This window comes from Heterodontus francisci, chromosome 3, assembly GCF_036365525.1.
Source record: "Heterodontus francisci isolate sHetFra1 chromosome 3, sHetFra1.hap1, whole genome shotgun sequence".
Classification (NCBI taxonomy): domain Eukaryota; kingdom Metazoa; phylum Chordata; class Chondrichthyes; order Heterodontiformes; family Heterodontidae; genus Heterodontus; species Heterodontus francisci.
In genome coordinates, this window is record NC_090373.1 from 37092850 (window position 1) to 37108579 (window position 15730).

At 40.0% G+C, this 15730-nt stretch overlaps 1 protein-coding gene across 1 annotated transcript in view; it reads right to left on the reverse strand.

The window, feature by feature from the left end:
- Positions 1–309: 309 nt before the first annotated feature.
- The window catches only part of lrrc1 (leucine rich repeat containing 1), a 190312-nt gene continuing 174891 nt past the window's right edge, over positions 310–15730 (reverse strand). Inside the window, exons 11-14 of the mRNA XM_068021251.1 lie at positions 15406–15521; positions 10323–10495; positions 5318–5448; positions 310–1092 (exon numbers count right to left, since the gene is read on the reverse strand). Coding sequence (XP_067877352.1) covers positions 934–1092; positions 5318–5448; positions 10323–10495; positions 15406–15521 — 579 coding nt within the window. The 3' untranslated portion in view covers positions 310–933. The remainder of the gene's footprint in view (positions 1093–5317; positions 5449–10322; positions 10496–15405; positions 15522–15730) is intronic.

Genomic DNA, 15730 nt, shown 5'->3' on the forward strand with positions numbered 1-15730 from the left:
AGAAAATGCAGTGCCAGGCACAGGAACATGATGGAAGGGGTTACACTGATGAGAATTAACCCTTTAAAGCGTTAGTCACAGCAATTCATTTGGTGCAAATTTCATTTATTCAGCAGGGCACAGGTTAAAAGTTACAACAAACCTGTAAGTTCAGACGTTCACACCTCCGGTGTTGTGTATTTCTTCACCCCGCAAAAAAAGTGCCTAACCACTACAAGACCATCCCCAGGAGTAAAAGAGCTTTGTGCTATTAGTACATCACATCAAAGGTTTGGCTTACAACATGGGGAAGGGAAGGTGATGGTGGGGAAAGGGAGACACAAGTGAATAGTTCAACAGTTTGAACACACAATGCAGATGATTTGGGAAACTAAGAATTGATTTCTACAGCTATTAAAAAATGTGCACCAAAACTCTTGATGAAATTCAAAAACCTGCATTATCTATTTTTAAACTTGCTATACAAAAATTTTAAAATTTACATAATCCAAGCTGCCAAACTGTATAAAAGTATCAAATTTCACATAAAACTGTACAATTATTATTCAGCAGGTCCAAATACCTGGGCATACAACCCCCAAAAATATACTTTTAAAAAATGCATTCACCCTGTGTATAACAAAATTATATGCAAGGATTTCTAATTCTATACAGTAGTGCATCTACCTATATATAAAAAGATGAAAATTCCTTTTCGAAAAAAAAAATGACATGATAAAACGTGCAGAATATTTTTGGGCAGATTGGTGCAATCACTGGCGGAAACAAGGCACTTTCTTCCAGGTTGCAGTTACTACAAACCTTGCTGACATGAAGAAACAAAATCAGGTGGGGTTGGTGTGTACAAACAGACTGGAACAGTTCCAAGGATGGGTTAACATTAATGTTTACACAGTCAGGGAGACACATGAGGTGAGAGTTTGAGGTAAAACTCTATACAGAAGTGGTCACTCTTTGAATGACATTATTGACCTCATTTTTGTTGGAGTCCAGTCCTTTAGCAGCATTCATGTCATTCCTCAAGTTTTCTGCTGTCTTTTTCAAGGTCTTCAGTTCCCCTGGATGTGGAGTGGCTCTCCTCAGAAGTGTACCCTAGACATTAAATGAACAATAAGTAAACAGCAGATGCCCACCTATAGTACTCTGGTACAGTACCGAGGCACTTTACAGCCTTCCTGACTCAACAGAGTTTAACAGTTTCAGACTGCTGCATAAACAGAAGCCAATGTAGATCAACAAGCACAGGGTTGATGGGTGAACAGAACTTGGTGCGAGTTAGGATAAGGGCAGCAGAGGTTTGCATGACCTCTAGAAGTTAGAACATGGGAGGCCAGCCAGGAGTGTTTTGGAATAGTCAAGTCTCGAGGTAACAAAGGCATGAATGAGGGTTTCAACAGGTGAGTTGAGGCAGGGGTAGAGTTAGGCAACGTTAAGGAGGTGGAGGTAGGCGGTCTCCGTGATGGCACAGACAAAAACATTTTCAAAATAATAAGATCAGATGATGTTCAATAACCAAATATCTCAGATTCTGCACACTTGCACTTATAAGAACATGGAACAAAACGAACGGCTTGAGGAACACTGCCTGCGATTATTCTCCCCTCAACTGCAACAGTGTCTAGATTCAACACACTTGGCCTCCTCGATATCCTGATAGAGATTAGGAACTCATGTTAGTGATAGAAAAGGCCAACATGATGTGAAGATACAAGCATGTGCCAGAAATAGTCAGGGAGGGCAGGAGGTGAGGGGGGTGGGTGGGAAACTCGCACTGCAAGATGACCACACTTCAGAAAATATTGCTACTTTAACTTTTGAAGAGAAAAATGGAAAGGAAACATGTGATTTACTGTTTTTTTTTTAAAAAGGAGTCAGACACCTGCATGGATAATGGGCCTGTTCTCAATTTTTCATGAAACGAGATTAGTGGGATCAACAGTAAGGATAGGATATTTGTTATAGGATAGGATATACCTGTTATACATTTGAGCTCCAGACTCTTAAAACCAATTTAGTTGCCTCATATGTCCCTGAATGACCACAAATGGCCATTGAAGTTAATTCAATATGAAGTGGGTTAACAGCTAAACATAAAGAAAAGAAATGAGGGTAAAAGAGCAATTTGATTACAATAAACTGCTCCTATGAAGAGGCTATCTTCCACATAGCTTAAAAGACTTCCTACTGTAACAATTCAATGCTGCTTTACAAGATGCAACAAAAATGTAATAAACTCATTCTAACATCACTCAAAGCTCAGTGTGTCTTTAACAGCTGCAAAAAGCAGTCAATATTTAGAATGTACACTTGGGACAGCAAAGATAAATCTACTAGTCTGGCAAACAAAGCTTGTAGCACAGAAGATTACTTGTATCGAAGGAAGCCAAACAAGGCTTTATTGGAAAAAACGCAATGGCACAGATTTTGCAGTGGAAACAATGGCGTAGGTATCAGTGCTCATCAATATTCTGGAGTAAATCAGACAGCAACGTCCAGCATCCTAACATATGCCGTTAAACGTGGAAATCCAGAAGTTGTTGTCCAATTTGCCCTGCTCCTCAATAAGTTTTGCTCCACCAGTACCTCACCGAGAGATTCAGCATTAAAATACATGCAAGGGCATATAATTGCAGTACTGGTTACCCACTAAACACACCAGAAAAAGTTAGGGCTGGTGCATTCAAATGGAAGTGAATCTTTAATTAAGTCTTAATTACAAAAAAAAACAATCTCTCTGGTCCTGAAAATTAAATTATCTAAGTACGGAATCTCATTCTTGCAGAATTTTTTTTTTAAATTTTCTTTGCCTCTTTTCTCTCCCTTTCTTTATTTTGCTTTCACTACATGATTTTACATGGAATTAAATAATCTAATTCATACTCTGCAAGTCTCAGTGAGGATTCTTCAATCTGATTGGTTGAAGAGACATGCTGCTGGTTACCCTGCTCACAACACAACATAGATCCCCTGTACAAGGCTCTGTGCTGAAAAAGATCTCCAGTAACCATAAAATGCTGCTCAAAAGCCCGCAAAAATTCTTTGGGAAGCTGTTAGTGCAATGAACGACGAGTGCTGTTCCTTCGCCACTAACCGCAAAATCTGGGTCAACCTAGCAGGAATCCCACTAATTCTGCTTTAAAGTAAATACAGAGTGTAGCAGAAGATTGCAACTTTGTATGTCAGTTGTTGTTTATATATTGTATGTTAATAACATACTTCATAAATTTCAGAATATTCTTTTATATTTAGGTAGCATTAAGATTGTTGTTCAACATCCTTAAGAAAACATTTGTTCTGGCCACTGATTATAAGTTTATACTGTCTGCAAAACACATTGTACAGTACTAAGTATATTGTAATCACTCCTGCATGGATTTTGTAGGATTTAAAGATGTTAGACAAAAGGAAGAATATTTTGTACATAATACAAGTTTTTTTTTGTAATGTTCACTGAATGCAAGACAAAATTAAAAACTGAAAAGAAGCCATTTATAGAATTAGTATCTTCAGCATCTAAATTTTGCTCAGACATCAGGCATCTGCTTTTCCAGTCAATAAACAAAGGCTTATTAAGGGGCCAGGTCTTGACGTAGGTGGGTATCGGATACATCTAAGATTAACCAATTGGACATTAGTTTTGGTTTAGGAAGACAAGCTAGGGATTAATAGGTTTTATTCTGTGGGTCACAATAAAGAGTAGCAAGAGCTAATTTGCTGCAGTTACAAAATAATGGCACAGAGCGAATTAGCCAGAAATTTTCTCAATCCTGCTTGCTGCTGGTATTAGGGATGAGAAAGAAGAATGAGAAGCAACTCTCATCTGTCTCTTCCACAGCCAAGTCGAAGCAGGAAACTCAACTTGTGGCAAATTCACAGAGATAAATGAACAATCTACAGTTCTGCAATAGCATGAGGTGTTTTAATCCCCTCCCAAATATTTTTTATATTGCTATTGTTAAGTTTCATAAAAACCTATGACACTTTACAGGTCATGATATACTACATTAGGCTTGTTAGTACCTGCAGGAATATACAGTGAGGGTCTTATACAGTTCCGCACATTAGCCTGCAGGGTTAGGGACTTTGCTACTATTCTGTGGTAAGGGAGCAGCAAATGAATGAGCGGTCTTGGTGACGGAGGTGGTTTTGGACGACTCCAAAGTGAAGTGATGCACTTTTTTGCTGCCTGGAGTAACAGCTGGGTGAACTTACAAGTGGCAGCGGTTCCTTGCTCGACTAGCAGTAAGCCAAGTAGATATGGAGCAGGATCTAATGGTTCGTAAGACTAGTCATAGCTAAGGTTGCCTTCAGAAGCTCCAGTCAAAATGGCTGGAGCCAGTGGCAGACTAGAATGTGCTCTGAAGGGCACAGTCCCATAGTTCTGACACTACTCATTTGGCAAAGTCCAGGAGAATTTAGCACCATTCCTCTTTCAACCTGATGCTGATGGAGACAGTAACAATCAGCCTCCAATTGCCCTCCTTTTGCTCCAACGAAGACGAGTGACCCAGGTCATGGTCCTCAGATGAACAACTGCTTCTCTTATCTAATGGCATAGACAGCAATATTGATCGAAGGTAGTTGATGCACCTGAGGGAGTATGCAACATTGTACATGGCTACTTCAAATGAGGTTGCCTTGCAATAAATTTTAGATAGCACTGCCTGATCTCCGAGGTGGCATGGGATTTGAGCACAGCAATAGTAGTGCTGTTGCGAAAGGTGGAATTGTCAGTCAGCTGTTAGAAAGACATAATTTAACATTGCTCATTTCAGACATGTCTTCAAGGCACTAGCAGCAAGCAGCTCTGGAAAGCGCTGGGCATACAAGAATACCAACACATTGGCAGGCCTCTGGGTCCCTTCAGTATTCACTATCCAGCTTTTGATCTTTTCCGGGCTACCAGAGTTAGAGATATTACTGGATATTTCTGGGCTCCGACTGCTCTTTTCCAGGGAGTCTGAGAGGGGAAGGGTGGGCAGTGGAATTCATCAGGCAGCATTTGCTTTAATTCCTAGTCAGCGGTCTTGGTGAACTAATCCAAACAGGAATGGTCCCCTTTTAGTCCACTTTAAAAAGATCATTTCTTGGTGGAGAAAGTTGGATTTAGGACTATGATCACTTATACTACAAAATAATCATTTTTTGCATGTGGAATTTCCATTATGTAAAATGTGATGCATTATGTAGCATTAGTGCACCGCCAAACAATGAATTTAGCGAAGCATTAGAAGAGTTAAGGCTTATGGAAAACTCCATTAGTTTCCCTGTCTACTTTGAAATGATGTCATATCGAAATGAGCTCCTCATCCATTACCTTTTCTTCATCATCATCCTGGTCATCTAAGAAACGTATCGCACTGATTCTGTTCATTGCACGTCCATTCCACATTTCATCAGACACATCATTCAGCAAACTTTCCATTGCTCCACAGCGTGGCAAGTTATCTGTTGGAATCAGTTTAGCACAGTTAATGGTGTAAACAAATTTGACAGAAATGTTTCCAAAATCTGGTTAGAGACTTGTATTTTCTCGACATTTACTAATTACTATTTATAAATTGCTCTGCTTTGAAATGAAGACAATTCTGTACTCAAGAGGAAAAATTACTCTGACCATTTTTCTTTATGAAAGGAAAAGTATGAAAGGCGGCTTTCAATACTCAAAGTTACATTAGAACTTTTTTTTTTCCAATTTTAAGTGAACAGGCATCCATTTCTGGCTTGATTTACTGCTTTCTCCACTGTTTTTCACCTACTTGTCAGTTAATAACTGATTTTAAAACAGATAATTTATTGGAAATCAGAAAAGAATCCAGCTTAAATATCAAATTCATTCCTCACTTTAAGTCAAAAAAGATCAGAGGCAATATGTCTAGGGCGTATATAACTGGACTTGTATTTTAGAGGACACAGAGTTAAAGTTCATACAATTTCACCATTTTACAAAATACCATTTTGTTGAAAGGTTCCACAGTTTAAAAAGCAACTGCTTTGAAAGAGGACATAATTACCCTCAAACTGTAAAACTTAAATAAAACTCTCTTCCTGCATTCTGTAGGGAAAATATTTAGTTGCATTTATCAACTAAGCAAACACTATTTTCTTGGCCTGATGGGATGTTGGGATTGGGAGAAGGGAGAGAAGAGGAGGATGGGGATTAAAAGAGCAAGAATAAAGTAAACATCACAGACAAAAATCAAAACACACACAGGAACTGTACACAGTATATTCGAGAAAGAGAACAAAATCAAAACTTGACCTAAATAATCTTTAAAAGGACAGACTAGGAAAGGGGAAAAGTACAAAATGGAGCTTAGCAATATGGAAAAAAATAATAAGCCTTGAGAAACAGTATGGGAAGAGATAAAGTGGGAAAAGAACAAAGTGAATAGGGTTGAAAGAAAGAGCAGGGCAAGGAAAAAGTGCACGATGGGACTTGCAAAAAATAAGAATATGAAGAGAAAATATTCATATTTCCCATAACAAATGAATTGAAACTCTAAAATGTCATTAATAACTGTATACATCACAGAGAAAGTTGTTTTATTTTAGCCAGATCAGACATTCACACTGAATTATTTCCATGTCACTGCACACAATATCAAACAAACCACGTGGCTACATGAATTAAACCTGCAAGAGTTGATTCATCAGTTGATGCTTACAGCCTAACCATTTATTCATTTAATTTTCAACTTGTGAGTCATCCAGCTGGGCAAACTTAATAAAGTGTTTAATTACATGCCTGCCATGTGATTAGGACCTCTTTAAATTCAATATTTATAGATTGTAACCATGTAGCTAACACATAAATTAAACCAGTGAGAGGAGATGAATAGGTAAGGAGGCACAGTGCAATTTGTTTGCTTAATTTTCAGTTCATGGATTCGGAAGCCTCATAAACATGCAACTTACAGCCAGTGTTTTTTTGTTCAAGGAGATTAATTCGTCTTTTTGCAACAGTAGCTAAAAACTGGCTGGTACTTCCGAAACTCCAGACTTGGTGAACAGAGATAAGGATTCTGTTCACTGTAAAAGATGATAGCTGGAAGAAACATCTGGGTCTAGCCTTAGAGTCGGCCACATAGGGATGGGTTACAAGTGCAGGATCTGCCTTAGGTAGTTTCATAGATACAGTTGTGCTAGTCACTCCTGCAATTGGGCTAAGATCTTACATTCAGAAGTGTGCTGCTACTGCCCAACTTAGCATAAGCCAAGGCTGCAACAGGGCCTACTTTTAATGCAAACTAGTCATGCTGTCTTTCAAACATACCCATATGTGCATTTTTCCCAAACCTTGAGGGCAGACTGAAACACTTAGTAAGACCAGGCCCAATACAAATGGTTAAGTTGCTTTATTTCACAGGCAGAAAATGACAAAAACAAACTAACCATCAAAACAATTTAACTTACCTGGCAAAATCTCCCTTCCTTCCATGAAAAAATGGAGGGAAAATAATATGCAACAGGCTTGCTTGTATTTAGCATCATCTTTATTTCAAACAACTAACAGCAAAAACTGACCTGTACTTTCAGCTTCAGGCCAAGGGCCGTATTCAGATCTCTATTCAGAACCTCATTGCCACTGTGTCCCTTTTCTCTTCTAATTCCAGCCTCAACACCTTCCATGGCAGTTATTCACTAGCAGGCCCATGAAACAAACTTACTATTGCCTCTTGTGGGAGTACATCCTCCACAGACATGATGCCATGTCCATTTGAACAGAATCATGCTCACCATGGTGGAGGCGAATATTTATTTAGTCACCTGAGACAAGATTATAAATGGCTTAATGCCGCTGAACATAACTGGTTTGTCTGGTTTTACTATACTTGCTCCAGCCTGTGGCCTTTATTTTTAATCCTATGTAAATTCATTGTGTTTTAAAATAAAATCCTTGAACATATCCTCAGACCAAAATCCTTTCCTCAAAGAAAAAGATCAAAAATCAAGATGTCACAAGGAATATCATCCAAGCCTAGTAAATAGAAATAGAGGAGCAGCAAACTAGGTTGGAGACACAATTCAGCACAATGAGAAATTTCAAGGTAAAATAGAAAGATTCAAGTCTGATGGTGTGACAGAAGCATAAATATAGTCTTGACAGGGAAAGTTTTATATTTTAATTCATGCTTGGGATATGGGCATTGCTGGTAAAGCTAGCATTTATTACCCATCCCTGGTTGCCCTCAAGAAGGTGGTGGTGAGCCTTCTTGTTGAAGCACTGTATTCTTTATAGTTAAGGTATCCCTCCAAACCTTTAGGTATGTAGTTCCAGGATTTTGACCCAGCGACGATGAAGGAACAGCAATATATTTCCGAGTCAGGCTGGTGTGCAACTTAGAGGTGAACCTGGAGGTGATGGTCTTCCTACGCACCTGCTGCCCTTGTCCTAGGCAGGGCGGGTTATGGGTTTGGGAAGTGCTGCAGAAGAAACCTTGCAAGTTGCTGCAGCCACAGTATGCTGATGGCGGAGGGAGTGCATGTTTAAACTGATGGATAGGATGCACTATGCAAGTCAATATCCGTTTAATCACTTCCACTCACATGGGCTAAATCCACTGTTGCACGTGAGGGAAACGACAATTGAAAATTATGAAGAGGGTGTACATAAGCAACATACCAGGAATGTGCTCAGATTACATAAAGATAAGGTAGCTGATGGTCTGCATGTCTGGTATTTGAGTTGTTTAATATAAGCCAACAAAATTGCAAAAACAACACTGAACTTCAAAATTAATCTTTCCTTCCCCTCCCTGAGCATTTGTTTATTTACCCACATATATGAATGTCAGCAGAAAATAAAACTAGAATTCATTGTGACTTCTCGAAAAGCTAAGGCTACTGATTGAGGATGCAGTAGATTGATATGCTTTGTTAAAGTTCCCTACCATGTAATCATGACTTGAAGTCAGTATGAAGTTCCTAATGCTGCTGGACTCCAAGAGCTAAGCACATTTTCATCTCCTATTTTCAGGATATTGGTTTGCAGCCATTATCCCCACGGTGAACTCTGAACCTGAGCCAGGCCATTGCAGTTCCATGTGGAATTACAGTTCTTCCCTGTTGTGAAATGGGGAAATTTTTTTTTTTTAAAGAGGGGTCATTGTGAAAGATAAGTCACTAATCTTTCAGCAGCCAGCTGTTAAGGTGGAAAGCAGGGATCAAATGAGTATTTTTGAAGTGTAGTCACTTTGTAACAAACGGAAATGTGGCAATTTGCACACAGTAAACTCCCACAAACAGCCACAAGATAAATAACCAGATAATCTGTCTTAGTGATAATGGTCAAGAGATAAATGTTACCTGGGACAGCAGAGCAACATTCATGAACAGACAAGTCCAACATCCCATCCAAAAGACAGCACTTTCTGATAGTGCAGTCCTCTTTCAGTATAATGATAATTTCAGGCACCCGCCATGGAGGCCTAAAAACAACAAAGACCAACATGGCCAAGCTGCCAGCACAGAGGCAGAACCTTGCACCCAGAAATTGGTATGTAATGTGCCCGTTGTACGCCCATGTAACGGGTATAACTCATGCTAATTTCTATTCCAATGCATCTATATAACTTCTGCCAAATGTGGCCCATGCTAAGTGTCAATATGTTGGTTCAAGCCCACCATATAAATTGTGTTGAAACTCCTGGCCTAGATTGTGTGCAGCAACTGGAGATTGTATCAGCAATCGCCTGACACAGAGGCAACAGAACCAAGACAACATTCAGGTTACTGATCAAAGATGGCAACAGAGTACAGAGATTAGGATTCACGTTGGAAGACTTCTAAAATGAAGTATGGACCTTAGAAATTACAAGGCAGTAATTCAAAAGCAATGCTTAACAATTGTGATGCAGCACTGAATAGTGGATTGAAATTCAAGCAACATGGTGTTGTGATACCATGGGCTCTTGATTGACACTTCCTGAGAATTTCCACTGTGTACAATGCTGTTGGATTACGCATGGACATTTAAAAAAGGTATACATTTGATGCAGTCTTTTTTCCCTCTGATCCAAACTAAAGGATTGCTCATATATATTTCTATACTGCCACAAACAACACAACAGCAGATGGGAAAGCAGAGCAGGAGCGATGCAGACTTTGAAACAGGTTACTGAATACGATGCAAAGAGGAAAGGAGGTCGACATCTATAAACAAATGTAGAGAAAAATCTCCATGCCGGAAGTACATTAGATCAAAAAAAACAAACAAGTCAATTCTCATAATAATCCTGAGATTTTCATCAACAACTATAAAGACCATTTGCCCCTTGTTGTCTACAAGAGTATAATATTACTAGTGGTGAATACTGTACCGTGGTTGTTCTGTTCAGAAGGCAGTTGAGGAAGCAAAACACAGGTGAGAACCTTTTCTCTTGTTTCTACATCTATGTCAGTCTGGAAAGTTAGAAGAGGCTGGGACTGGTTTTCAGACAACCAAAGGGCCTTCAGTTTCAAGGTGGTCAGGGACAATGGCAAGTATGTCAACCTGTGATGAACAAAAGAAAATGGCAATATAAATAAACTGTTGAAGCCTGTGGCAGTTCGGTGGGACAGCACCTCAGTAGTTCCAAAGTGCCATGCCCACCATGTTGACATCTTTCATTCTCCATATATACAACTGTTAACTTTCAATGAGTGTCAGGAAGAAGCAACAAGTGGAGACATGACCAAGTGTAATGTGACAGTAGAGGAAAGAAGACAAAGGAAAAGCAAGTTTAAAAACTGGTGGGTAAGTTACTACAGACCACCATCATATGGTGTTCTAGGACTGGTGGCAAAGTAGCTATAGTAGCACCTTTGGAATACTCTCTCTCAACTGGTTTATAAAGTCAACAAAAATGAACAATTCACATTTCAAGGCTAATACTCCATCACAAGCTGAAACCCAAAAGTTACATTAAGGAAATTTCACTTTGTCGGAGTTTTGTTTTACTTTAAAGTGTAAAGTTGAGTGAAAGTGCGCTGAAAAAGAAAATAATTAAAAGTTAACACATTAAAGGTAAACTTTCCCTCCTCATCCTTCTCGACCTGTCTGCAGCATTTGACACGGTTGACCACACCATCCTCCTCCAATACCTCGCCACTGGGTGGAACTGCTCTCACTTGGTTCCTTTATTATCTATCTAATCGTAGCCAGAGAACCACTTGCAATGGCTTCTTTTCCTGCTCCCACACTTATCTCTAGTGCCCTCCAAGGATCTATCCTTGGCCCCCTCCTATTTCTTGTCTACATACTGTATCCAAAAGCACAGCATAAGTTTTCATATGTATGCTGACGACACTCAGCTGCACCTCACCACCACCTCTCAACTCCTCCACGGTTGCTAAATCATCAGACTGCTTATCCGACGTCCAGTATTGGATGAAGTGAAATTTCCTCCAATTAAATATTAGGAAAACTGAAGCCATTGTTTTCGGTCCCTGCTCCAAACTCTGTTCCCTAGCTACAGACTCCATTCCTCTCCCTGGCAACAGGCTGAGATTAAAGCAGTCTGTTCGCAACCTTGGTGTCACATTTGATCCAGAGATGAGCTCCTGAACTCATATTTGTGCCATCGCTGAGATCGCCTATTTCCACCTCCGTAACATTGCCCGACATCACCCCCATCTCAGTTCGTCTGCTGCTGAAACCCTCATTCCTGCCTTTGTTATCTCTAGATTTGACTATTCCAATGCACTCCTGGCTGATCTCCCACATTCTACCCTCCATAAACTTGAAGTCATCCGAAAATCTGGGTGTCTTAACTTGCACCAAGTCCCATTCCCCTATTACTCCTGTGCTCACTGACCTACATTGCCTCCCAGTTAAGCAACATCTTGATTTTAAAATGCACAGCCTTGTTTTCAAATTGCTCGTCCCTCCCTTTCTTTTTAATCTGTTCCAGCCTCCAACTCTGGCCTCTTGTGCACCCCCAATTTTAATGGCTCCACCGTTGGTGGCTGCGCCGTCAGATGTCTTGGCTCCAAGCTTCTGAATACCCTCCCTACGCCTTTCCACCTCTCCACCCAGCTTTACTCCTTTAAGACACTCCTTAAAACCTACCTTCTTGACTAAACATTTGGTCATCTGACCTATTAAGAAAACAGAGAGTAGGAATAAACAGGTCATCCTCAGGTTTGCAGGCTGTGACTAGTGGCGTATCACAAGGATCAGTGCTGGGGCCCCAGCTATTCACAATCTATATCAATGTTTTGGATGTGGGGACCAAGTGTAATATTTCCAAATTTGCTGGTGATACAAAACTAGGTGGGAATGAGAGTTGTCAGGAGGATGCAAACAGGCTCAGGGGGATTCAGATAGTGGGCAAAAACATGACAGATGGAATATAATGTGGAAAAATGAGAAGTTATCCACTTTGGTAGGAAAAACAGAAATGCAGAATATTTCTTAAATGGAGAGAGATTGGGAAGTATTGATGTCCAAAGGGATCTGGGTGTCCTTCTTCATAAGTCACTGAATGCTAACATGCAGGTGCAGCAAGGAATTAGGAAGGCAAATGGTACGTTGAACTTTATTGCAAGAAGAATGGAGCACAGGAGTAAAGAAGTCTTGCTACAATTGTATAAAGTATTGGTGAGACTGCACCTGGAGTATTGTGTGCAGTTTTGATCTCCTTACCTAAGGAAAGATATACTTGCCAGAGAGGAAGTGCAACAAAGGTTCACCGGTCTGATTTCTGGGATGGCAAAATTGTCCTATGAGGAGAGATTGAGGAGACTAGGCCTACATTTTCTAAAGCTTGGAAGAATGAGAGGTGATCTCATTGAAGCACAGAAAATTCTTACAGGGCTCGACAAGTTTGATGCAGGAAGGTTGTTTCCTCTGGCTGTGGGGAGGGTTGGGGGAGGACAGGGATCTAGAACTGGGGACACAGTCTCAGAATAGGAGGTAAGACGTTTAGGACTGAATCTTTAGGGTGGTGAATCTTGGCAGATGGAATATAATGTGGAAAAATGTGAAGTTATCCACTTTGGTAGGAAAAACAGAAATGCAGAATATTTCTTAAATGGTGAGAGATTGAGAAGTGTTGATGTTGATGGAATTCTTTACCCAAGAGGGCCGTGGAGGCTCAGTCATTGAGTATATTCAAGACAGAGATTGATAAATTTCTAGAAATTAAAGATATCAAAGGATATGGGGAAAGTGCGGGAAAATAGCGTTGAGGCAGATGATCAGCCATAACCTGGTTGAACGGCAGAGCAGGCTCGAGGGGCCGAATTTTAGAAGGATTAGAGGGGGCATGAGGAAAGATTTTTTCATCCAGAGGGTGGTGGGTGTCTGGAATTCACTGCCAGGTGCAGTGGTAGAGGCAGAAACCCTCAACTCTTTTAAAAGGTACCTGGAGATGCTCCTGAAGTGCTGGAACCTGCAAGGCTACAGACCAGGTGTTGGAAGGCGGGATTATATTGGTTGATTAGCTTATTCCAGCCGGCGGAGACACGATGGGCTGAATGGCCTCTTTCTGTGCCATAATTTTTCTATGGTTCTATTGAATGACCTAGTCCTTCTCCTATTTCCTATGTTCCTACTTCTCTATATCACTTATGTGGCTGGGTGTCATATTTTGTTTTATAATGCTCCTGTGAAGCTCCTTGGGACATTTTACTATGTTAAAGGTGCTATATAAATATAACTTGTTATAAATTATTACCATGTGCCAAAACATCCACATATCAATTTTCACTCCTTGCAGTAATCAGTTACAATTTTTACTTATTATAAATCTGCCACATTTGTGTATGACATCAATATCTCACACGCAGATGAGATATCAAATACTGGCACATAGTACAAAGCCAGTTCCCTCCCAAATCCACCAATTTCCTCCCTCCTTTCCTGAAAGCAACTATTAATGTAGTACAGTTTCACAGGTAAAAGCAGCCACACACTACTTCACCCACATAACCATTCCTTGTGCGTGAATTTAAGATAGTGAAAGTCAGTAAGCTATTTAACTATTGGAGGCCTCACCCCCAGAGAGGTGGACATTCCAGCAGCAAATTACTGAACATTCATCAGTATTGGGAACCATGGCTGATTCTTCTCCCCTCCCGAATGAGATCTGCTAACGTCACATAAACAAGGGGACATAATCTGACTCGAGCAGCATAGGTTCATCTTAATCCTTAATCAATTTGACCTAATTTTTAGTACTGCTTTTCATGTCTGCGCCTACCACTTACAATCTCAGTACTCAATCTGCAATCTATTTATAAAAGTTGACTCTGCAAGTAACAATTCTACCTTCCCTTAATTTTAAAAAGTTATCAGATTCAACAAAGCTTGCAAGGTTCTTAACTAATTGTATATTACAGGTAGCAATAGATGGTATTTGCAGAGACACACATTGACACAACTATTCACATTTCATTAGCAAAGCATAATAGACCATCCATAATATAGGGAAGGTTTAGTATGGATACTGATGCAAGTAACAGAGGGGCCAGGGTCTCTCCATTTATTCAACAGTCTATGGTGTGCTTATTTGCAGAGGAGTTAAGCTGTGAAGAATGCAGAAGTACAGTGGACTTGCAGACAGAGAGACAATGCCTTGGCATTATCCCAGCTCAATGCACTGTCCATACTATCATTCAAATTAGCAAATGTCCCACAGATGCTTTGTCCACATTTATTGCAGGAAGATGTCAGATTGCAGCAGCTCCTTTTTGCCGAAGAGTTGCTCCATCTCTTGTTCGAAGCAGGCCAAATGGTGTGGGGCTGATGATTCACAGGCTTGGTGAGGTTGCTCACAGTGTGAATGGTCTGCGGGATCTCCGATCTGGTGGACTGGAGACTGAGGCACTACCAGAATGCATGCAAGAGTACTTTTTTGTTTGCAGTTTATCCAGCACTTTGTGCAGTGACAGAACTTGATACAAGATTTCCACCCCCTCTCATAATCCTGCACATAAAAGTGATGGCAGTTATTTTCTCCCGTTAGTGGGTGGCCTTGGTCTCGCTATTTGCTTTTGTCATGGAAAACTGCATGGAGAAAAGGAGGGTGTGTCCTCAGGAGTTTGGTTGTAGTAATGGTCAGCTTTCGCTGCATTTTCAGAAATACAGCAACATACTGGAGCTATTGTTAGACTTTAAAGTAATAGTGATTGCTACAGAAATAAGAATGTTCATTAAGGCAACAAACACATTTTTAAAACTCCCACTATAACATCTTCCAGATCCTGCGCTATATCTAAAAACTAATTTCAAAGCAATTTATTTTCTCTTTAGATATGTGCACTTCTAAACATATTCTAAATTCACATCTATGTCACTGACAACTTTGCTGTTGAAAAGAGTGTCCTAATTTTTCACTACCTTTATCAACTCTAACAGCTTTATGCAAGTTAAGAAATCATGTCACAAAATGTAACCTTTTACCTCCAAAACAAGCTCACCTGTTTCCAGCTAGGTCCAGCACATGAAGTTCAGTTGCCTGCGAAATCTCTGGTGGGATTCTTGTTAATCTGTTATCTCGCAGAGTGCAGACATTAAGGCTATGGCACCCACCAATCTGCATTTAAAACCAAAGGGGTTAGAAAAGTTTCTAATTTCTTTTGCAGTCTCTAAGGATTAGAATCTACCTTCTTCAATGTGATCCCAATTCAGAATTTTGAGTTTACTACTATGCCTAACAGTCCAAATACCTGGACTGCATTAGCAGTGCCAGCAACAAAACCAATTGCTGAATATAAAATAAAGATTGGCCCAGATTTTGTGGTC